This window comes from Haliaeetus leucocephalus, unplaced genomic scaffold, assembly GCF_000737465.1.
Source record: "Haliaeetus leucocephalus isolate CR32 unplaced genomic scaffold, Haliaeetus_leucocephalus-4.0 Scaffold678, whole genome shotgun sequence".
In the NCBI taxonomy this organism is placed as follows: domain Eukaryota; kingdom Metazoa; phylum Chordata; class Aves; order Accipitriformes; family Accipitridae; genus Haliaeetus; species Haliaeetus leucocephalus.
The window spans coordinates 6,122,610-6,140,773 of record NW_010973114.1 but is presented as its reverse complement, the minus strand read 5'-3'; the positions used below and the strand labels follow the sequence as shown (position 1 = coordinate 6,140,773).

Sequence of the window (18,164 nt, the reverse complement as noted above, 5' to 3'; positions counted from 1 at the left end):
AAAATCTGCTCCGCTTCTTTAGGTCTGGCATATTTTGCTCTGTAGAATATCTCATTGCTTAACAAGTTCGTTCCCTGGCCACAACTCTTGCTGTTGTTTCCCAGCAAATCACTTCCAAAAGATGCGTAATGATCTTTCCAAATAACTACAACAATTATTAATAATAAGAAGAAATATTAAAAGTCAGTTTGATTTTTCTGTACAGATGCCTGTGATTTTTGGATGTGCAATTGGCTAGAAACAAGTAGTCTTTTCTTAACTTTTAAGCACTGCTGTTTCTTGACTGCAACCATTTTCTCGAGGCGAACCAAGATGAGGAATCTGAAGTAAACCTTGAACCAGCAGCTTTTATTTCAAAATAAAAAAAGGAGAAGGAGTTGGTTCATTACTGGTCCAGAGTCCTTGAAAAACACCAGGAAAATGTGTATCTTGTGCAAGGGCTGGGGGGATGACTAAGCTCTAAATCCACAAGAGACAACCTAGGTAAACAGCTGGTGGAATCAGGAGAATCTGACAAGTGATAATTAAAAACTGCATATCTAATTGTGTAATTAATATTTTATTTCTTCAGTAAAACTAAGTGTCACCTACATACCAATCTTTTTCTCATTTTCTGCAAGATCTAACAGGCAAATGGACAGGAAGGTAATTTTAAAAGTATGCTACTATAATATATTCAGCTCTGTTATTCACACCTTCACGTTTGGGGATCCGAGCTATATTTTAATGCCAGTATCTGAAGCAAAATAAAGAAGCTCAAAAAAACCCCAACAAACCAACTCAAATGATCCATAGTGGGAATTCACACTAAATTCTAAGATAAAATTATGCAGACTTCCCTCAGGATGCAGAATCGTTCACTGCAATCCTAGCAGCAGGACTGGCTCCACAGAGACCTCATATCTTAACAATATTAATTGCAGCAATACTGCCTCCAGCTTATCTACATCATACCACAGTGCTAGACATAATAGCATTCATAGCCTACATGGGGAGTGGCAAGTAAAAAAAAAAAATTTAAAAAAATCAAATCATCTTTTTAATTCTTAAAAGTTACATGGCCTGTTTTTATTTAAAAATAATTAAAAAATAATTTACACAAATAATTAAAGTTGAACAAACAAATTCAGTGATGTTTCATCATAAATAAGGGTTGCAGTGTGTTTGAAGATGAACATCTTTCCAGTTGACACTGAAAATGAAGATGGGTGTCCCAGTAAGGGGATCCCCTAAGCAAATGATGTTCTTTTATAAGTTAGCCTACTGGCCAGGATACATATTGGGTTACTCTGGGGTCCCATCCTGCCTTCAGATCAATTTGGCCCACGCAGTTAAGTTACCAACAGTTACCAACATGCTGCTTTTACGTAGCCTTTGATGCGCGGTTGTCCGTATCACTTGGGATGCACATATGACAATCTCTACTTATCAGACACGTTCAGTATGTTGCAGGTCAAGACTGAGCATGTTATCCGCAGCAAAGCTTGCACTGCATATGCTTACTAAGCATCGCACGCTATCCAGCCCTATTAACTCCTCAGCTACATGACTATTAAAAAATTTGTTAGGAATGTTAAGAGGACAACTTTCAGCGAATCGGTGTGCAAAGTCACAAAGTACTTTCTATCACTTAAGAGTGTGATGGGAGACCTTGATGAGCTCCCTCAAACAGACAAGATGATTTCGTGGGCAAGGAGGTTACATCCCCTCCAGCCATGGCAGCAATCTGCACCCAGATTTGAATGAAAGCTAGGGGATGGGCATCAGGAATAAAACAGAAAACTTTCTGTACTGCACTAACTGAAGGGCAGTGCTGCAAGGCAGAATTTTCTCATTCCACGTCACTCTTCACATGTAATGGACTCACTAAACACATTCTTATAATAAAAAATTAAATAAGATATATTCAGCATGAAAAAACTGTTCAAACAACAAGTGTTTTTCTAGATGGCCACAAAAAAAATAGCTGTGTTTCTCTGTTCTGAATACTTAAATACTCACATGACCCTATGCATTCGTTTTGATGATTTTCACTTACAAAGTCATGGGATTCTCCATATGGAGACATTTTGCCAGAACTCCTATTACTGCACTACCATTACAAAGATCTGACATATTAAAATGCTTATACCTACAGCACAATTACTCAATTTTTGTAATTACACCTTTTAAAAAGATGATGAATATTTTCCCCAGAAAAAAAAAACAAAACAAGACAGAACAAAACCAGCCCTACACAGTTAGCATTTTCCAGTGATGCTTTCTAATAAACACTGGAATGTCTCTATGCACATTTCTAGCACGTATACTGACAAACTTGTTAAAAAGACCTCCTTTCAAGCCATTTGTTTAACAGCAGAAGATGGCCACTAAAGGTCTTACCATTTGTGCATATCAATTAACTTTGAAAAATGTATTAGGAATAAGCAATTCTAGGAAGTTTAGAGAGGCAAGCAATTTTTCTATTAGCTCAGAAAGAATACTGTAGTAATCTACATAAGCAAGCATATGTTCAAATAAGGAAAACATTAAATGTCTTTACTGGAAGATCTGCTAGGAGACCACCATTATGCAAGTGCCCAGAGCCTATTCTGCCAGACTGTCTAAGCCTTCTTGAAATGAGTACCTGGTGTGATGACAAGTAACACTGCCTCTACAATTTAATACCCAGGACCAGGAACTTGGAAGGTCTGAGAGTAAATATATGTTTTTATCCTGTGCTGTTTTAAAGTTTGTTAAAATCTAAAATGTTTAAACTTTGTGCAATAAAGATAAGCATTCCTCCTTGTAAAAAAAAAACCAAACAAAAAAAACCAATCCAAGAACCTTGGCCTGTTACATGGGAAAGAGTAAAAACAAAATTCCTTTGCAATACTTGGGTGAATCTGAGCTCTAAATCAGTAGAATAAATGAACTGCAGAAACATATTCCTCTACATCTATGCTGCATATTCATCACACCACATCACCTTCTTAACTCTTTCCTGGGCACATCACTACTGATTTTAATATGACGCACCCCTCCCTTTCTGCTAACCACTATAAAAAGCGTGGAAAACACTGCAGACTGCTCCCAGCAACACTGTGCCTCTTAGAGATTTCACTACCGACCAACAGTTCCCCAGCAGCAACAGTGAAACCAGCAACTGTTGTTAGCAACCCAGGAGCTACACTGCACAAATCTTCAAGCAGCAGTCAAGCAGTGCCTTCTGAGAGACTGAACATACTCGTTTGCATTGGGGTCTCATTTGGGCAGATGTTCTTTACCTCTGAACCTGCACACACACACACACATATATAGAAGTTGAAATTTTGAACGCTGGCTGCATTAACTGATGGTGACAACTCCTTCTACTATCTACTGCCAAGTTATTTTAGAAAGCATTGCAGCTCTTTGACATTCACTTTTCCCAGTTCAAGCTGTTGGTGCCAAACCTGGCTTGCACTCAGTTCATCAATACCTTTCTTCATTGCTTTGGGCCACGAGCATGATTAATACAGCCTGTAAGCCGCCTGAATGAAAATCATTTATCAGTTGTCTGGGTTTAAATATTCTTGGCCAAAATACAGGGAAATCTGCACTGCCAAGGAGCGTGTACGAAAATCCAGTCGGCACGTGTGGGAGCAGCTTCCTTGCAGAGGTGTGGGCTACTGCGTGCTGATGGGACATGACTTGTGCAGGTGAACGGCACAGATGCCTGGGTCTGTTCACTGCTCTAGAGCACACGCTGCAATTCCTTAAGTTAAATAGGGTTCACAGGAAGAGCAATTATGGAAAGCTCCTTAAGAAAGCAGCTTTTGCAAACCCTCCATATATCTGACAGTGACATAAACCCAATTATTTAGCACAATCCTAATCTGCCACAATGATACCCAGTGTCTACCAGTAGGAAAAGCGCAAAGGCAAAAAAAAAAAAAAAAAAAAAATCTTCTTTCATGTGTCTCATGGGATTTAATGGCTCCCCAGTATTTTACTTGAAGCAAATTCATTCACATTATATACACACACACATGCACTCCCAAGTTCAGGAACGCTTACTCTGCAAGTACTAGATAAATCAATCTGCTTTCTAGGAGTTTCTTGCACACGCTCACAGTAAGACCAGAAGTCTTAAAAACATTATCCATTATTTTCTTCTCTCCCTCTCTTAAATATCATGAAAGAACGGAGTCCAGAATGTACTTAAAATTCAAGGCACATACAAGTTGGGGAATATGTTTCCCCTCATCATTACTCTGTCACTGAGAGTTACACAGCCTACACAAGAGCAGAAGAGAACAAATGCTTAAAGATTATCTTTCTTTACACAAGACAACATTCGAATGTCACTGTTATTTGATGCAATGTTGGGGGCTTTTTTAAATCTTGGAGGGAGAGAACGCACATGTTGCAAGGTCTCTCAGCACAGGACTGTCTCCTACCATGTAGGAAGCCTGGCAGAAAGGGGCCAGGATCACGTCCAGGGCCTCTCAGTCATTCTGCAGTGCAAACCGTGATATAGTTTTACTGCCCAGGTTACAGAGTTATCCAATCCTTCCCTATTCCTTCAGAGGAGAAATAAACAGGTTAATGCAGACTCATTGTCCATTGCTCTGTATTTTTAGATAGCTCCTTGGAAAGCAAGTAGCGCAGTAGCCAAGGTGTAGCATTATTCACACAACCTACCTTTATCACACACAGAAAGTTTCCTAGAAGTGTATTCTAAATCCGATAAGAAAAATCCTCATTAAGAATCATTTGCTTGTTTAATTTTCACTTATTGAGTTTTAATGTACCATAAAAGTAAGTAATAACAACAGCGCCTTAAATAAATATTGCTTGTCTTGTACTCAGTAATGTTTTTGAAGAACACAAAACTGCCTCTAGATACAGGAAGCTGCTGGAAAATAAAAACTAACCAATCATATAAACTCAAATGAGAGCTTTAAAGAATTTTTTGTTGAACACGGAGTTCAACAAAAATGTATTCTGTTCACTGTACACACGACACCAATGGGAATAAGAGCCAGTTCAAGTTCTAAGTTACCATTACTTGGGTAATAGTTTCAAGCTGCAAGGCACAGCTGTATGGGCCCAGCCAGACAGGCTATCACAGCAATGCTTTGATAGCATGGGGCCCTTAAGTGTCAGGATATAGAAAAGGCAGCAGTTGTTGGCTGTGAAAACAGTCTGATACAAACCAGATGGGGACTTACTTGATGGGCAACACAAAGGAAAACAATTGGCTCATTCAACAAAGTCAGGCCACTGCCCCAGAGAATTAACAGAAGACAATAACAGTCAACCAGAGTTGATGCAAACAAGAAACAGCCATGTGGTTACGGTTTAAGGAATTGTTTCTCCTCAGACTAAACATAAAGTTTTGATTTCTAATTCTTATATTCATTAATTTCAGTCTCGTTTACAAGCCCCCTCTTCCTCCAAAGTCTTCCGTATAATTCATTTATGTAGCACCAGCCTTCACACACCTACTTAAACAAGAAAAAAATTAATGACAAAGGCAGCTATATTAATCTAATGTTTCCTGAAGAATGCCAAGACCACAGACAACTTTCTGAACCATGTCAGAACAACATTGTAGATACACAGTACACAGCATGTTATTAGACACATTTGCATGCATATGGCAGTATATTTACTGATTCTTCTTGATTTGAAATGCATAAAGCCCAGTAGGTCACATGCTGGGTTACCAGAGTACAGATGTCTTCCAGTTTTGTGAAGAGTTCTTCTGGTTTCTTACTTAATTTTTTTCAGAAGTAAACTTCAGATCAATTATGTTACCACCTAACAGTTTTGTTTGCCAGGCTACAGTTAAAAATCTATTAAAATAGCTATTACCAAACATTTTTTTAAGCAATCAAAAATTTTAAAATTGGTTATTTCAGCCATAATCCAAAAAATCCCCAACCCATTCATTTTTAGAAGCTTGTAGAAGATTATGGTCCAGAATCTTAATTGCTCTTGCTGTTTTATTACAGGAAATATGAAAGTGACATGTGCAAAGGTATTTTGATTACAAATTACTTACAGAGATTGCACAATAAGTCAGACCTCTAAGGGCTTTCTGCAATTTCACTCTCAGACTAAAAACATCTGAACTTTCTTTTCATATACTTCAAAATATTCCCTCTGGCAGGCTCTGCACTGCAGTGCTCTACACGAGTGTGAACGGTTGGATGGCACGCTCTGGAAGACAGTCACATACTCAGATACCCAAGCAAGTATGTCTACAAAATGCAGTGACATACAGATGTCCTGGATGCCTTATGAAACTCCATCATCCTGGGACCTGTCAGTTTTAACACACCACCACAGGTCCCCTGAGCTTCACTGCCTCTGGAGATTGCTTGAGGCCTAGTTCACGTATTTCCAAGCTAGTGGTGTTGCATGATGTAAACATCTCCTAAACACATCACTTGGACCTATGATGTGTACACATGAAGTCTACTCTTCTTTATAAGTGCGTCACTTTCCACGCAGACTTGCAAAAAGCAGCTGGGTTAAAGAACTGAATGTATGGTTCTCATTTAACAGCCCACGCTGGACAGACAGAGCAAGGGAGTTTGTCCTTAAGGAAAGTAAAAAAAACCTACTGAATTAATGAAGTATAGAGTCAGACCCTAATTGTCATCTTAAGTGGCTCTAGCTTTTAGCTGCTGTGGTTCTTAAGCCTGTTAGCATGGTTTTACTTCAAAAAAATTGCAGCCTTGGCTGCATTCAAAACAACCACCACATATTGTAGGTAGAAAAGTAAGGTTTTACTTCAGTTTCCTGCCATAAGCACAGAGCCAACACTCCAACAAAGCCGTTGTGTGCTGCGCTCTGTCTGAGCGAAAACATCTCTCCGGCAGAATCATGAGGCTTATTTCCAAAAGCGCAGCCAAATTCTTGAAACCTCCAATGAAGGGGTGGGTTGTCACATCATAGCAGAGAAGTTTTTGCTTGCAGTGCTACTATTATTCATTTTTCACATCATATATATATTGAGGTCAGAACACATTTTTTACATACAGCTGAAATTTGGGGTTGAGTCTCTTCATTAGGCCATTTCTAGAAGATTACGAATCTCAGGAACAGAGCAGCCTTTATCAAGCCTTAACCTCAGAGATACTGGCTGTTGTAGCCTTCCTTTTAAAAGCAGATGAGAGAGCAGCAAAAACCTCTTTAAATCCTAGGGCTGCCTGGACAGGCAAACCCCAGTTGCTCTTGTGAAAATGGTTTTGGACGTCGTTTGTCAGAGAACGCCTCCACAAAGGACGGCATGTAAGGGCCAGCTGGAGCAGGGGGAGGCACGACTGCCCGGTCTCCATTAGTTAAAGTGAGGACTCCAACAGGAAACTGCTCCCCCCTTTCTTTTCTCCTTCTTTTTTTTTTAATCAGGAAGGAAGCTTCATCTTCAGAAACAAGCATTCCCTGTGTAATCTCCCTGCTTGCCTGTCTCTAGAAGCGGGTCCAATTACTGAAATAAGCAACATGCACTTTTAAGAAGTTAATCGTGTATTTACACTGTAACTCAAACTAGTAAATATTTCCCATTTATAATTTTGATTTACATAACAGGGCACAATGGCAGCTGCTAAGTAAATAAAACAATTTTCTCAAGATCTGTAATTATCGTTTTAGGATTGTAAAAACAAACTAAAAAACCCCAGAAATTAAGCAACTGCCAGCAAATTCCATGCTTTTTACTTCTACTGACGATACAATGGCCTGACAAGGACAGAAATTGCAGCTGTTATACTGTCTTTAAACGCACACAGCTCTGCCTAACTCTTGCAGTATGTACAGTATATAAAACAAGGCCACGATATGCAACCCTGAGATTATACTTTACTGTACCAACCTGAGTTAGGATGGAGGTCAGCAGATCATCCCATATTAAGTCTAACCTGCTTTGATTGCATAATTTTGAGCCAAAACATAAATGTAATTCTACCAGACCCAGAAAATGCGAGATACACATTTTCATTGTTCGCATATGGTTGATGATTTGTTATTTTGTATTAGAACTACATGCCTATCTGACATTAAAAAAAGAAAGAGTTAATAGAAAGTCAAAGTCATGCCATACACAAAAAGAAATAGTTACCTCCCTGCGGCCAAAGCATTGGGAAAAAAAAATATGCATTTTACAAAACTGCTACGTATTTTGTGCCACACTCAACAACTTTCACCCAGGTTGTTTAGAACTGTGCTTAAAAACAGTTCTTCCTTCTTTAAAAGCAAAACATAAGTTTCAGATTAGAGAAGAATGACAACACAGATACAAAGGTTCTAAATCTAAATTAAGTTTTTCTAGGTGTAGGGCTTTTTTTTTCCCCAAATGACAGCATTCATGATGAAAACCAGAGCACAGTAGTCCACAGACAAAATTTAACCCATCTCCATCATTTACTACTGTTCCTTGCAAATGTTGTCGCCAAAAGCACATTTATAAGCGGTATTTCAGAGACGAAGATTTGTTGTATTTTACTTTCAAAATTAGTTTTATGGAAGATGAAAAGTGTTTTAACCAAGTTTTACATTTGCACATTTGCACTGTGACAAAGTGCAGTCCCATATGCAACCTCAGCAGTGAGCAACAGGTCACGCCTGACAACTTTAATCTTCACTCACCATTCCTTACCCTATTTTTAAGAAGAAAGCTCCATTGGCAGACTGCGTTTCTCAAAATCAGCATGTTATCAGAGTAGCATTACCATTATTTAAATAGTATTCTTCATTTGGAAGACATCCTAGATAACATTTGCTCCATGCTGTTGCCTTATTTGAAAGTTTCCTGGGCTCCTAGTCTTAAGAAATGAATCATACGGGCACTGGAAACATATATTTATATTTAATTATAGGCAGTCTTTGTATCACTGTATTGAGAAGGTGGTGCTGGAAAAACCTGGCCTCTCTTCAGTGCATGAAGTAGAAGGTCTGTTTACTCCTAAAGTATCTAGAAAAAAAAGCAAATAAAGTACCTAGTAATGACACTGTTCATGAGCATGAAAACTGCCTGTAAGTCAAGCCCTTTCACAATATAATAAGCAGTAAAATTTAAAAAATAACATTACAATTTGACTGTGGACACCAATCATCTAAATATCCATCTTCATTGGCCAGTTAGGCTTTATTAATAACTTTATAGCTATGCCTCGCCCCTGATAGCAGTGCAAAAATTTACAATGCATTAAAAAAGAAAAAGAAAAAAGTTTAATGTCTGAGATTGACAGCTTTTGTAAATCCCCCATCTCCTTTATAAAAGAGGTTTGGGGGCAGACAGTCACAATCTGTGGGTTATTCATCACTCACATTAAGCTACCTCCACTCTGCATATACAATCTTGTCCTAGTAATTTCTCTTCTACCCAGCCACTCGCCACGTAAACAGCTGGCTCTTTCCAGCTTTTATGTTGTGCTTTAAAAAAAGCTGAATCGAGAGCTCCTTAAGAACAGGTAGAGCTGAAGGGAGTCCAGCTGCCTCTGCCAAAGGATCCCCAAAATCAACACAGTGGGGAAAGCAGAAGCTGTTCCTTCTGTTGTGTTGCTTTCAGACATGCACAAGCCACTGAATTATAAAGGGCAACATCTGCCTTCCCTGCCAACCAGAAAAATAAAACAAACTCAGCACATACTGAAGACAGAAAGCCTACATTTCCCCTACCACAGTGCTATATATGTTTCTCCAAGTTGAAATACATGTTTGTAATACTCCTTGTTTTCACCTGTCACCATACAGTATCCATGCAATATGTTGGCAGCACCCAAAGGCATCAAGACTTTCCAGTCTGATACTGATGCTTTTTATAAAAGAAATGCAACTTTCACACTAAAAAAGAAATGTGAGATAAGAGGCCTACTTAAATGACTGTTAATCCAAGTAAGTATGGTCATCCTAGAAGATCCTGTAGTGCATCTGCCAAGTGAACTAACACAGAGTCAGCAGCACATCTACCTGAGAGAGCTGGAATGGTTCCTGACTCCAGCTTAGCTGGCATTGATGTACCAGGCTGAAAACGATAGTGACTGAGGCGTGTAAATATATCTTATTCAGGAATCTGCCTTTGCAGGCTGTAATCTCTGGCAGAGACTGTAGCATACTCCTGGAGGTAGTAACTCCAACCATATGCTCTGCTGAATAAGAAAAAGACAATGCTATTTCTTACAACACATCTTGTTATACTGACATACTGACGCACATTGTTTAGAACAACTAGGAATCTCAATTTAAATGCATTTGCCATCATTGCTAACAAATAGGCATGTGAATTAAAATAGCACAAGACCATAAAAATCGAACGCTTCTTTACAACATTATGACAGAAGATACTGTGTAAAGGGACTTCAGACTCAATTATATGTATATAAATGAGTAGCAGGTTCAGGAGAGACTATTCTGATCATTTTCCGTGACCTACCACAAGACACAGGCCACAGACCAGCTAAGCACGCTTACTTTCTAGATGCACATCAGTTCTTTTTTATTAAACCATGGGCTCAGAGCTGTGGAACCACTAATTTGTGAGAAACTTCTCCCTCCAGAGAAGAGCTAACTGGAAACAGCCCTCAGGCTGATGTAAGCATTAAGTACATGGGGAGTCTCTGTCCTTAGGTGGCTTGCCCAAGCCCATTAATTTTTTGTGTGTGTCCCCCATTTATATAAGCAATGTTTGCATGAAAGGGGAAAGCAGGTCAGCCTAGTCAGCTTGCTACCATCTGCTTTTATTCAGAGTTACTCAAGATCAGTGCCAGTGGGATCAGTGCCCATTAAGGGGGTTTATTGTGTGTGTTTATTTTTTGCTCTTTACAATGAAGGCAACAGCAATTACTGTAAGTTTGTAAAAGTGCATACAAATCATAATACACAATACAAAGCTGCTTCAGTCAGATCCTAGCGTGTTTATGAATCCTACACAGGCTGTGAGAAAGACTGCTTTGGCACAACAATTTGGATAGACTGGTGTGGAGTGTGTTAGTGTCCAGGAGATCTAAGACTGTATTTAATACTTGCTATCAAGACCATACCCTGCTTGCAATGCACAGCGGCTCCAGCTGATTCACCACCCCACAAGAATCTCACACAAAAGAAAAAGCATCACATTCTAGCTTGGCCCCCAGACGGGTTGACAATAGGTGGATTTATACAACTGGAAACTGCAACTGGTAGAAGATCAAAGGTAGATTGCCAAAGTAGAAATAGCAATTTAGGGCTCTCAGCTGGTACATTCCAACTCTTAAGCGTGGATATGCAGCAGCAAGAGGTACTCTCCTCTTAGTGAGAATTCTGCCTAGGATATGCCTGGCCACTTGAGACAACTACAAAAAAACTCAAACCAAAACAAAAAAAACAACCCCCAAACAAACCAACTATCAACAACACCCCCTCCAAACCCCAAACTGGCAAAAAAGGAAAAAAAGGAAAAATACGGAGAAATTTGCATTGCAGGGATGAGGCAGCGGTGCTACATGCAGCTTAGCAGAACTGTCTGGCAGTCTGGACTGCTTTGGTTCTAGCAGGTAGTCACAAGTGTTTGAAAAGCAAATGAAATTATGAATTGAATTTTTTTTTAAGAAATTCTAATAAATTTGCAAGTAAAATCCTTTACATTATTAAGATACACTTAAGAACAGAAGATCCTCAGAACCCTCCGGTGTCTGTGCAATGTGATAGAGACAGCTGATGCTCAGCAGACAGCCATACTGGGTAACACACGCTATTCTGAGGCAAAAAGGACGTACAGACTCCAGAATGTACATTGGATGCTTTATGCAGCAGTACCATGGGTTTTCAGCTCACAAGTATGAAAAAGGGACTGGTCCCTCATTATTTGCACATTACAACCCCCATGTGTGAGTGAAATACCAGGCTTAATTTTGTCATTGCCCTGAACTTTAGTTTATGATATATAAAACACACTTTGAGGGATGCCACAGGTCACTGGATTAGATCACCTGCAATCCTGTAAAATCTAGGCTTGAAGAGGGAATCAGATGAGATTTCTGGATATTTACCTTGAGCCCCAGTAAATCTGAAAAAAGACAAGTAAAAATCCAAGTGTTTGACAGTCTCCATAGGAAGTAATCCTGTAAGTAGTGATCATGTCAGTTTGAATAAGTCTTTCTTTCCTTATGCACATAAAAAAACCCAACTGGTGCTGGAATTTCAGTGAAAATCCCTGTTGCTGTGTACAGACCAGAGGAGGTACTTTGTACAGGAATACATCCTGAACCTCAGCAAAATAACTTTAAACACAAAGATCTGATCAAAAGGGAGAAAGAAGCAACTGTGAACTGCTTTTACCTGCTCAAGCAATGGGGCTATAGATGCCAGCTTCACCTCACAAACTTAGAACTTCTGACCGGGAATATTCCTTAAGCCCACACTGGATGATTTCCTGCTTTATTCTTTTTACTGTACAAGAAGTGAAAAATACCTTCCCTACGAAGATTAACCATACAGACATCCAGCACGGTGCCAAAGTTGATTCTCATGCGGACTGTACAAGGGAAACTTGAAGATATACAAAGCTGTGCAAATTTCACGATGGGTGTAAAGCATCATCTGTATAGGCACCAAGGGAAGACTAAAAGTGGAAGTTTTCTGCCTTTGCACATACCTCCCACAGCAAAAGCCTCAGCACAAGGTCAGAGAAATGTCTTGACAATACTGCAGCAGTGGGAGAGTGCTGTATCCCTCTGTGCCATTTAAGGAGACATGCAGTAAGAGGAGAACTAATTCTCAGCCTCTTAGAAGTTGAAGAAAATTGCTAAGCGAACAAAAACCTACTGCACGTACATCTGTAAGAAAAGGGCCAGGTGATACATGGTGTGGAACTGGACTCCAGAGGAGAATGACTTATACCTGAGCGTGCTAGTCTGTAGGAAACCCTCAGACTGCAAGGCAATATGAACCTGCTTGGTACAGTTTTCTTTAAGTATAAACTGGGGTTTTGGGGGGGTTCATTTCTCTGACTACTTTGTTTACAATTAATTTAGATGCCTCAAAAAATCAAATTACATTCTAGGACTCTAAAAAACATATGAGGGAGATTTGTGCTTCACCTGCTAGTAGCTCTTGTTGTTCATGCCTTTTGCACAAATAAGTGAGGGGAAGAAATGACAGGTCCAGGAGACCGGAGGATCATTTCCCAGGAAGAGATCTCTTGGGAATGGGTGCAAAGATGTGCACAGTCCCATGAAACCCACACCAGTTCCTGGTGCTTGCTTTCCCAGGACCCTAACTTGAAGCAGCAGAACACACCCATAGCAGAAGGACATCATTGTCTACAGTAACAATTCTACACAAGACTTTGCCTTAAGCTATGAAAAAACAAACTTCTGTTTTAACATTTTGTCTGAAAAATAACTGAAGTAACTTGGTGGGAAAAGAAGCAACCATAGATATAAATGGCAATTCTCAACAGATAAATAATACTTACAAAAGCCAAGAAATTCAAAACTCCTGTTCCAAACATACTGTAACACAGCTAAATATTCACTTACAGTAATTCAAACTAGAAACTCTGAAGTGTGGCCACTGAGGATTTTATGTGGGAATATTATGCAAAAAGCATACTTATTACTCAGATGCATGTTTTCTAATGCATGGCTATCACGTAACTGCTATGGACATGTGCAGAAAAAGCTAACGAAAACTCTTTGAGAATTGGTGTTCTAAACCACTTGGAGCACCTAAAAGCTAATCACTACTTAGAGAAAAGACAGAGTTTCTGTGGGAAATGCAGCTTAGCATTTCCTGACTTGCCCAAATGTAAAATATATTAACTGAATTATGACAATGAGCCATCTGATAGCATGGGGAGGTAACTGTATAGGAAAACCAGAGTCAAAATACACCAGAAATGAGTTCTGAAGAAGCACTGAAAAAACTTACATAAACCTCTAACGGGACATTCGCTTGAAAAATGCCATTAATTATAGCTAAGTGATTTCATTACTTCAATTTCCAAGATATTCTCTCAGAAATTAGTCAAATTCAAGGAGCAACGTAGGCTACGCAAACTATTTCTACACCTCAGGTTACAGTGGTACTCTCTACAGTGTGAAAGAATAGCTCTGTTTTGCTTCACGAGCTGCTATTTTCAGGGTGGTATGGACAGTCTTTAGCAAAAGTCTTTAGTGAAATTCAGTCCAAAAAAAGAAACAGCAGGATATTAAGGAGAAAGTAAACTTTCAGTAGAATAGTTAAGAGTTTGACCAAAACAGTTCCAGTTCCAAGGAAAAAAAAAAAAAAAAAAAGACCTTTAGCCTTATCCTAATCTTCTTCCTTCCTTGAAGCATCTGTTAGAGATTTGCCTCATGCCACAATAGTTTTAAGAAAAAATAACCGAAAACCTAACTCAGAGCAATTCCTGGCTAAAGAAGAGGCAAAGAATTATTTAGTTATAGTCATATTTTCAGTATTACAGTTTTCAATACAGCATAATGTCAATGTTAGCACAAAAGTAGCCCATTTTCAATACTGAACAGAGACTCTGGAAGCTTTATTTTTCACACAGACTGTTTTAAGGGCTTCTTGCCCTCTTACTCATTTCTTGCACAGATCATCTCCTCCCACAAGCAATTGTGCAATCTCTCTGTGGCAACAAAGCCAATTGCTTAGTGTCCCAATATTACTTTCCCATGTACTTATGGCTGGCTGAATATAATTCACTAGCTGGAGATAAAAAGGAATTACTATCATGAAGCTGTGCTCTCTAGCTCACATTTTGAGAGTCTGTGCTGTAGAAAAATAATTAAGTGAAGGTACATCTACCTCTTGGTTCTGAGCCACCTGTATTAAAGTTTAAAAATGCTCTGCAGTCAAGCATTGCCACCTGTTCCTTCATTTTAATTTGAAAATTCTGAATCATGTTCATGTAAGCCTGAAAATGGTTGTATTCTGGAAATATGTGCATTCACCAACCATGACAATTATTATCATATTAAATTTGTGAAGATATATGAAAGAATGGTACAAAGATTAAAGGGTATTATAAAGCCAAAAATATATATGCATGTATATTATATATTACAAATATATGTTTTCAAACCACTGTCTCCACTATGTCTAGAGAACACACACATTTCAATTAATAATACATTCAGGCTTTATTTTCATTTGTAACTTTCAGGAGACATTACCCTTTCAGGCATGATATTCTAACAGTCCTACTGAACTTCAGCTTTCATTAGAAGACATCAATCAACTTTCTTTCAGTAAAAACACATGTTCACTGTAGACCACAAAAATTTTTTAAACAACAAAAGAAAGCTCTATCATACATATATTTATGACCATAGACAAAAGATGAACCAAATCTTGTCATGTATTTATCATTTAAATAAAAAAAGCTTTATTTACATCCAACTCTTAAGACTAAAACAATTTCCCTTTTCTCCCAAACACCCTGAATTCACACTTCATTTCAGGGCTCTAGATTTTCTAAGCTCTAATACCAATATAATCACTTACCCTTTCAACTCTGAAAAAATACCTAAATGGTCCTGCCTCTGAAATGTTTCTCCATTTTCAGGCAAGCACTCATTGTCCCTTGTTATCTCAGTAAAGGCAACTGTTTGACATGAAGTTTTTATAAACAGGGTGCTTTGAACTTACAGTAACAGATGTGCTTAATTTTAAAATGTTGTATTTATTTAAACCCACGTATATTTATCATGTTGCAAGTTTTCATTTTTCTTTCAAATGATTCCTATTAATTTTTACCCTCAACTTTTTGCCTGATTAAAGTTGCTGTGGTGAAGCTTTTAGAGACAAGACCTTCTGGTTAAAACTGACAGACAGTTGTTTCCATTTGCAAATCCTCTAGATTTTTATTGGCTTATTAAATATGTATACTTTGAATGAGATTTAAATTATCCTGGTATATAAATCACCCTTTTTTGTTCCTTTCAAAGAAAATTGACTACTGCCATCTCGTGGTCAAACATTTTCATCTGACACAAACATAGTTGGACTGTGCTCAAATACCTTGTATTACAGTATAGGTAATTTTTTTTCTTTATTTTTACGATAAACATTCCAGAAAACATCAGATTCAATAAAAATAATATTTTTCCATTTCCATCCCTCACTAACACCCTACTCAATGATACAGACTGAAGTGCTTTCTTGTTAACACTTTGAGACAAAGTTGAGGTATAAAATCACGAAGTACAGTGTTAGGAAGACTATCCCCCCTTTCCTCCTTCTCTCTGATGCTTAATAGCAAGTGTTGGGAAGAAGAAGAAAAGGAAGATTCCTATAACCATTATTAAGGAAAGCTGCTTTTAAAGTTGGGAACGGGTCAATCCTGCAAGGCAGACCTGCCACGTAATTTCCTTTTTGGCAATTTAGAGGTCATGCTCAGCTTACTGGAAATTCACTTTCCTCAGGCAATTTGGATTTTCTGAACACCAGAGGAAAAATACAGTTCTTCCTATTAGAACTCATTGCAATATTTTCCACTAATATTAAATAAAAGAGTTAACCCCCATTTTTTAATAAATTAAGTCTTTATTTACCCACTTTAAAAACACATGTTGATAAATGTCCCTACAACAAAACACATGCATGCACTAAGGTGTGCCACTTCAATTCTATAAGCTTTTCCACTAATTGTCCATAGAAGCTAAGTTTTGCATTATTCATAACTTTCTTCATATGTAAACCATGGTTTTGAAATTAGGTTCCAAGTCCCATGACCAATAACATTGGCCTAGGGCTTTTCTTACCACTTATAAATATTTGAAGCAAAATAATTCCATCAGAATTATAATTCGATTAGATGTTTTAAAAAAAATTAAATGGAAGAAGTTCAAAGAATTATTTTAAAAAGAGCTTCAAGGAAGAATTTGTCTATACTAGGGCGGAGCAATTATAATTGCATATATTGTAGACATGCAGGTTTTTAGATTCCTCTTCTTAGCATGTAAGATTACAACTGCTACATATCTTACTCCACCACCTTCACAAACTTATTATCTGCTAAAACAATTAAATATGGCAGTAATATGTACAGTTTATGTCATTCCAACACTGACTTAAACTACAGGAAACAAAAAATATTCTCTCCCTGTCATGCAACATACTTAACACTTTTAACACTGTTAAGTAATCTCCAAAAATAGCATGGTTATGCATAGATAATACATAGTGTCCTCCACAAAAGAAAATCACTGTTACACACTAGCTTGAAGCCCATCCCAAACCAGGCCATTTTAACATTGAAAAATCTCTGTGTTTTTTTTTCACATTTGCATGATCTTAACTTTGTATTATCCTTCAGTTCTCCTCTAGTGTCCCTGCCTTTTCTCATGCATATGACCCACTGCCATCTCTCACAACATTATGAATATTTTGTTTGCTGAACAGCATTCTATACAGCAATTAAGATTCAGTTGACTATATAATATGCACATTGTAATGCTCTTGGCAAATAAAAATTTAAATAAATACTTAACTGCAAGGATTCTGATGACTTACATACAGATACATTTCCAATCCTTTCAGTGCATCCCAACAATATCATAACTATGTACACAGATTTATACACACTATATATAAACGCTTGGAAATTTTGGGAACTTGGTAGTAATGAAAACCAAAATTTAAAATATCAGAACTTTATTGTACATCAGTATACAACAACATTTAAAAGTGATGTGCTTAACTGAAATAACTGTTAGCTTATTGACATTGATTTACCTTCTTGTTGCATCTCTTCAGGCTTCCTTCTCACATGAATAACTCGGGGTCTCACAGTCTCAACTTGTGCAGCTCCTCGGCTTTCCTGCTATATATCATACATTAAAATCACATTACAAGTCTGACTTTTGATGTAAAAGCACACTAAAATTACATGGAGCTTCAAGAAACATCCAAAGAGGTTTTTAAAGATTCATTAAAGGATATGCACTTATTCTCCTTCGACTTCAAAAGAATTCAGATCTGAATTAGCCTACTGCAATACTATTTCCTCTAGATGAACATCCAGGGAGCAGTAGGTATCGCAAAGTGTCTTTTAGACCTGAGGCTACAGGAGACCCTCAATTTCTACTCAAGCATGTGGTGGAAAGAACGTAAGATTTCTCTGGCTTTCTTTAATAGCCAGGACTTCTTCCCAGGTATCATCCTCCTGAGTAAAAAGAGAAAGTTGAAAGGGAAAACAAAAATAA

General features: G+C 38.0%; 1 protein-coding gene across 3 annotated transcripts in view; it reads right to left on the bottom strand.

The window, feature by feature from the left end:
* KIAA0586 (KIAA0586 ortholog) overlaps window positions 1–18,164 on the bottom strand; it is a 74,486-nt gene that overhangs the window by 6,467 nt on the left and 49,855 nt on the right. For 2 of the 3 annotated variants that reach the window (XM_010579844.1, XM_010579843.1), the window contains exon 30: window positions 17,695–17,782. In XM_010579844.1, the coding sequence (XP_010578146.1) occupies window positions 17,695–17,782 (88 nt within the window). Of the gene's footprint in view, window positions 1–11,999; window positions 12,017–17,694; window positions 17,783–18,164 lie in introns of all 3 variants that reach the window. The other variant, XM_010579845.1, reaches the window with a different exon arrangement.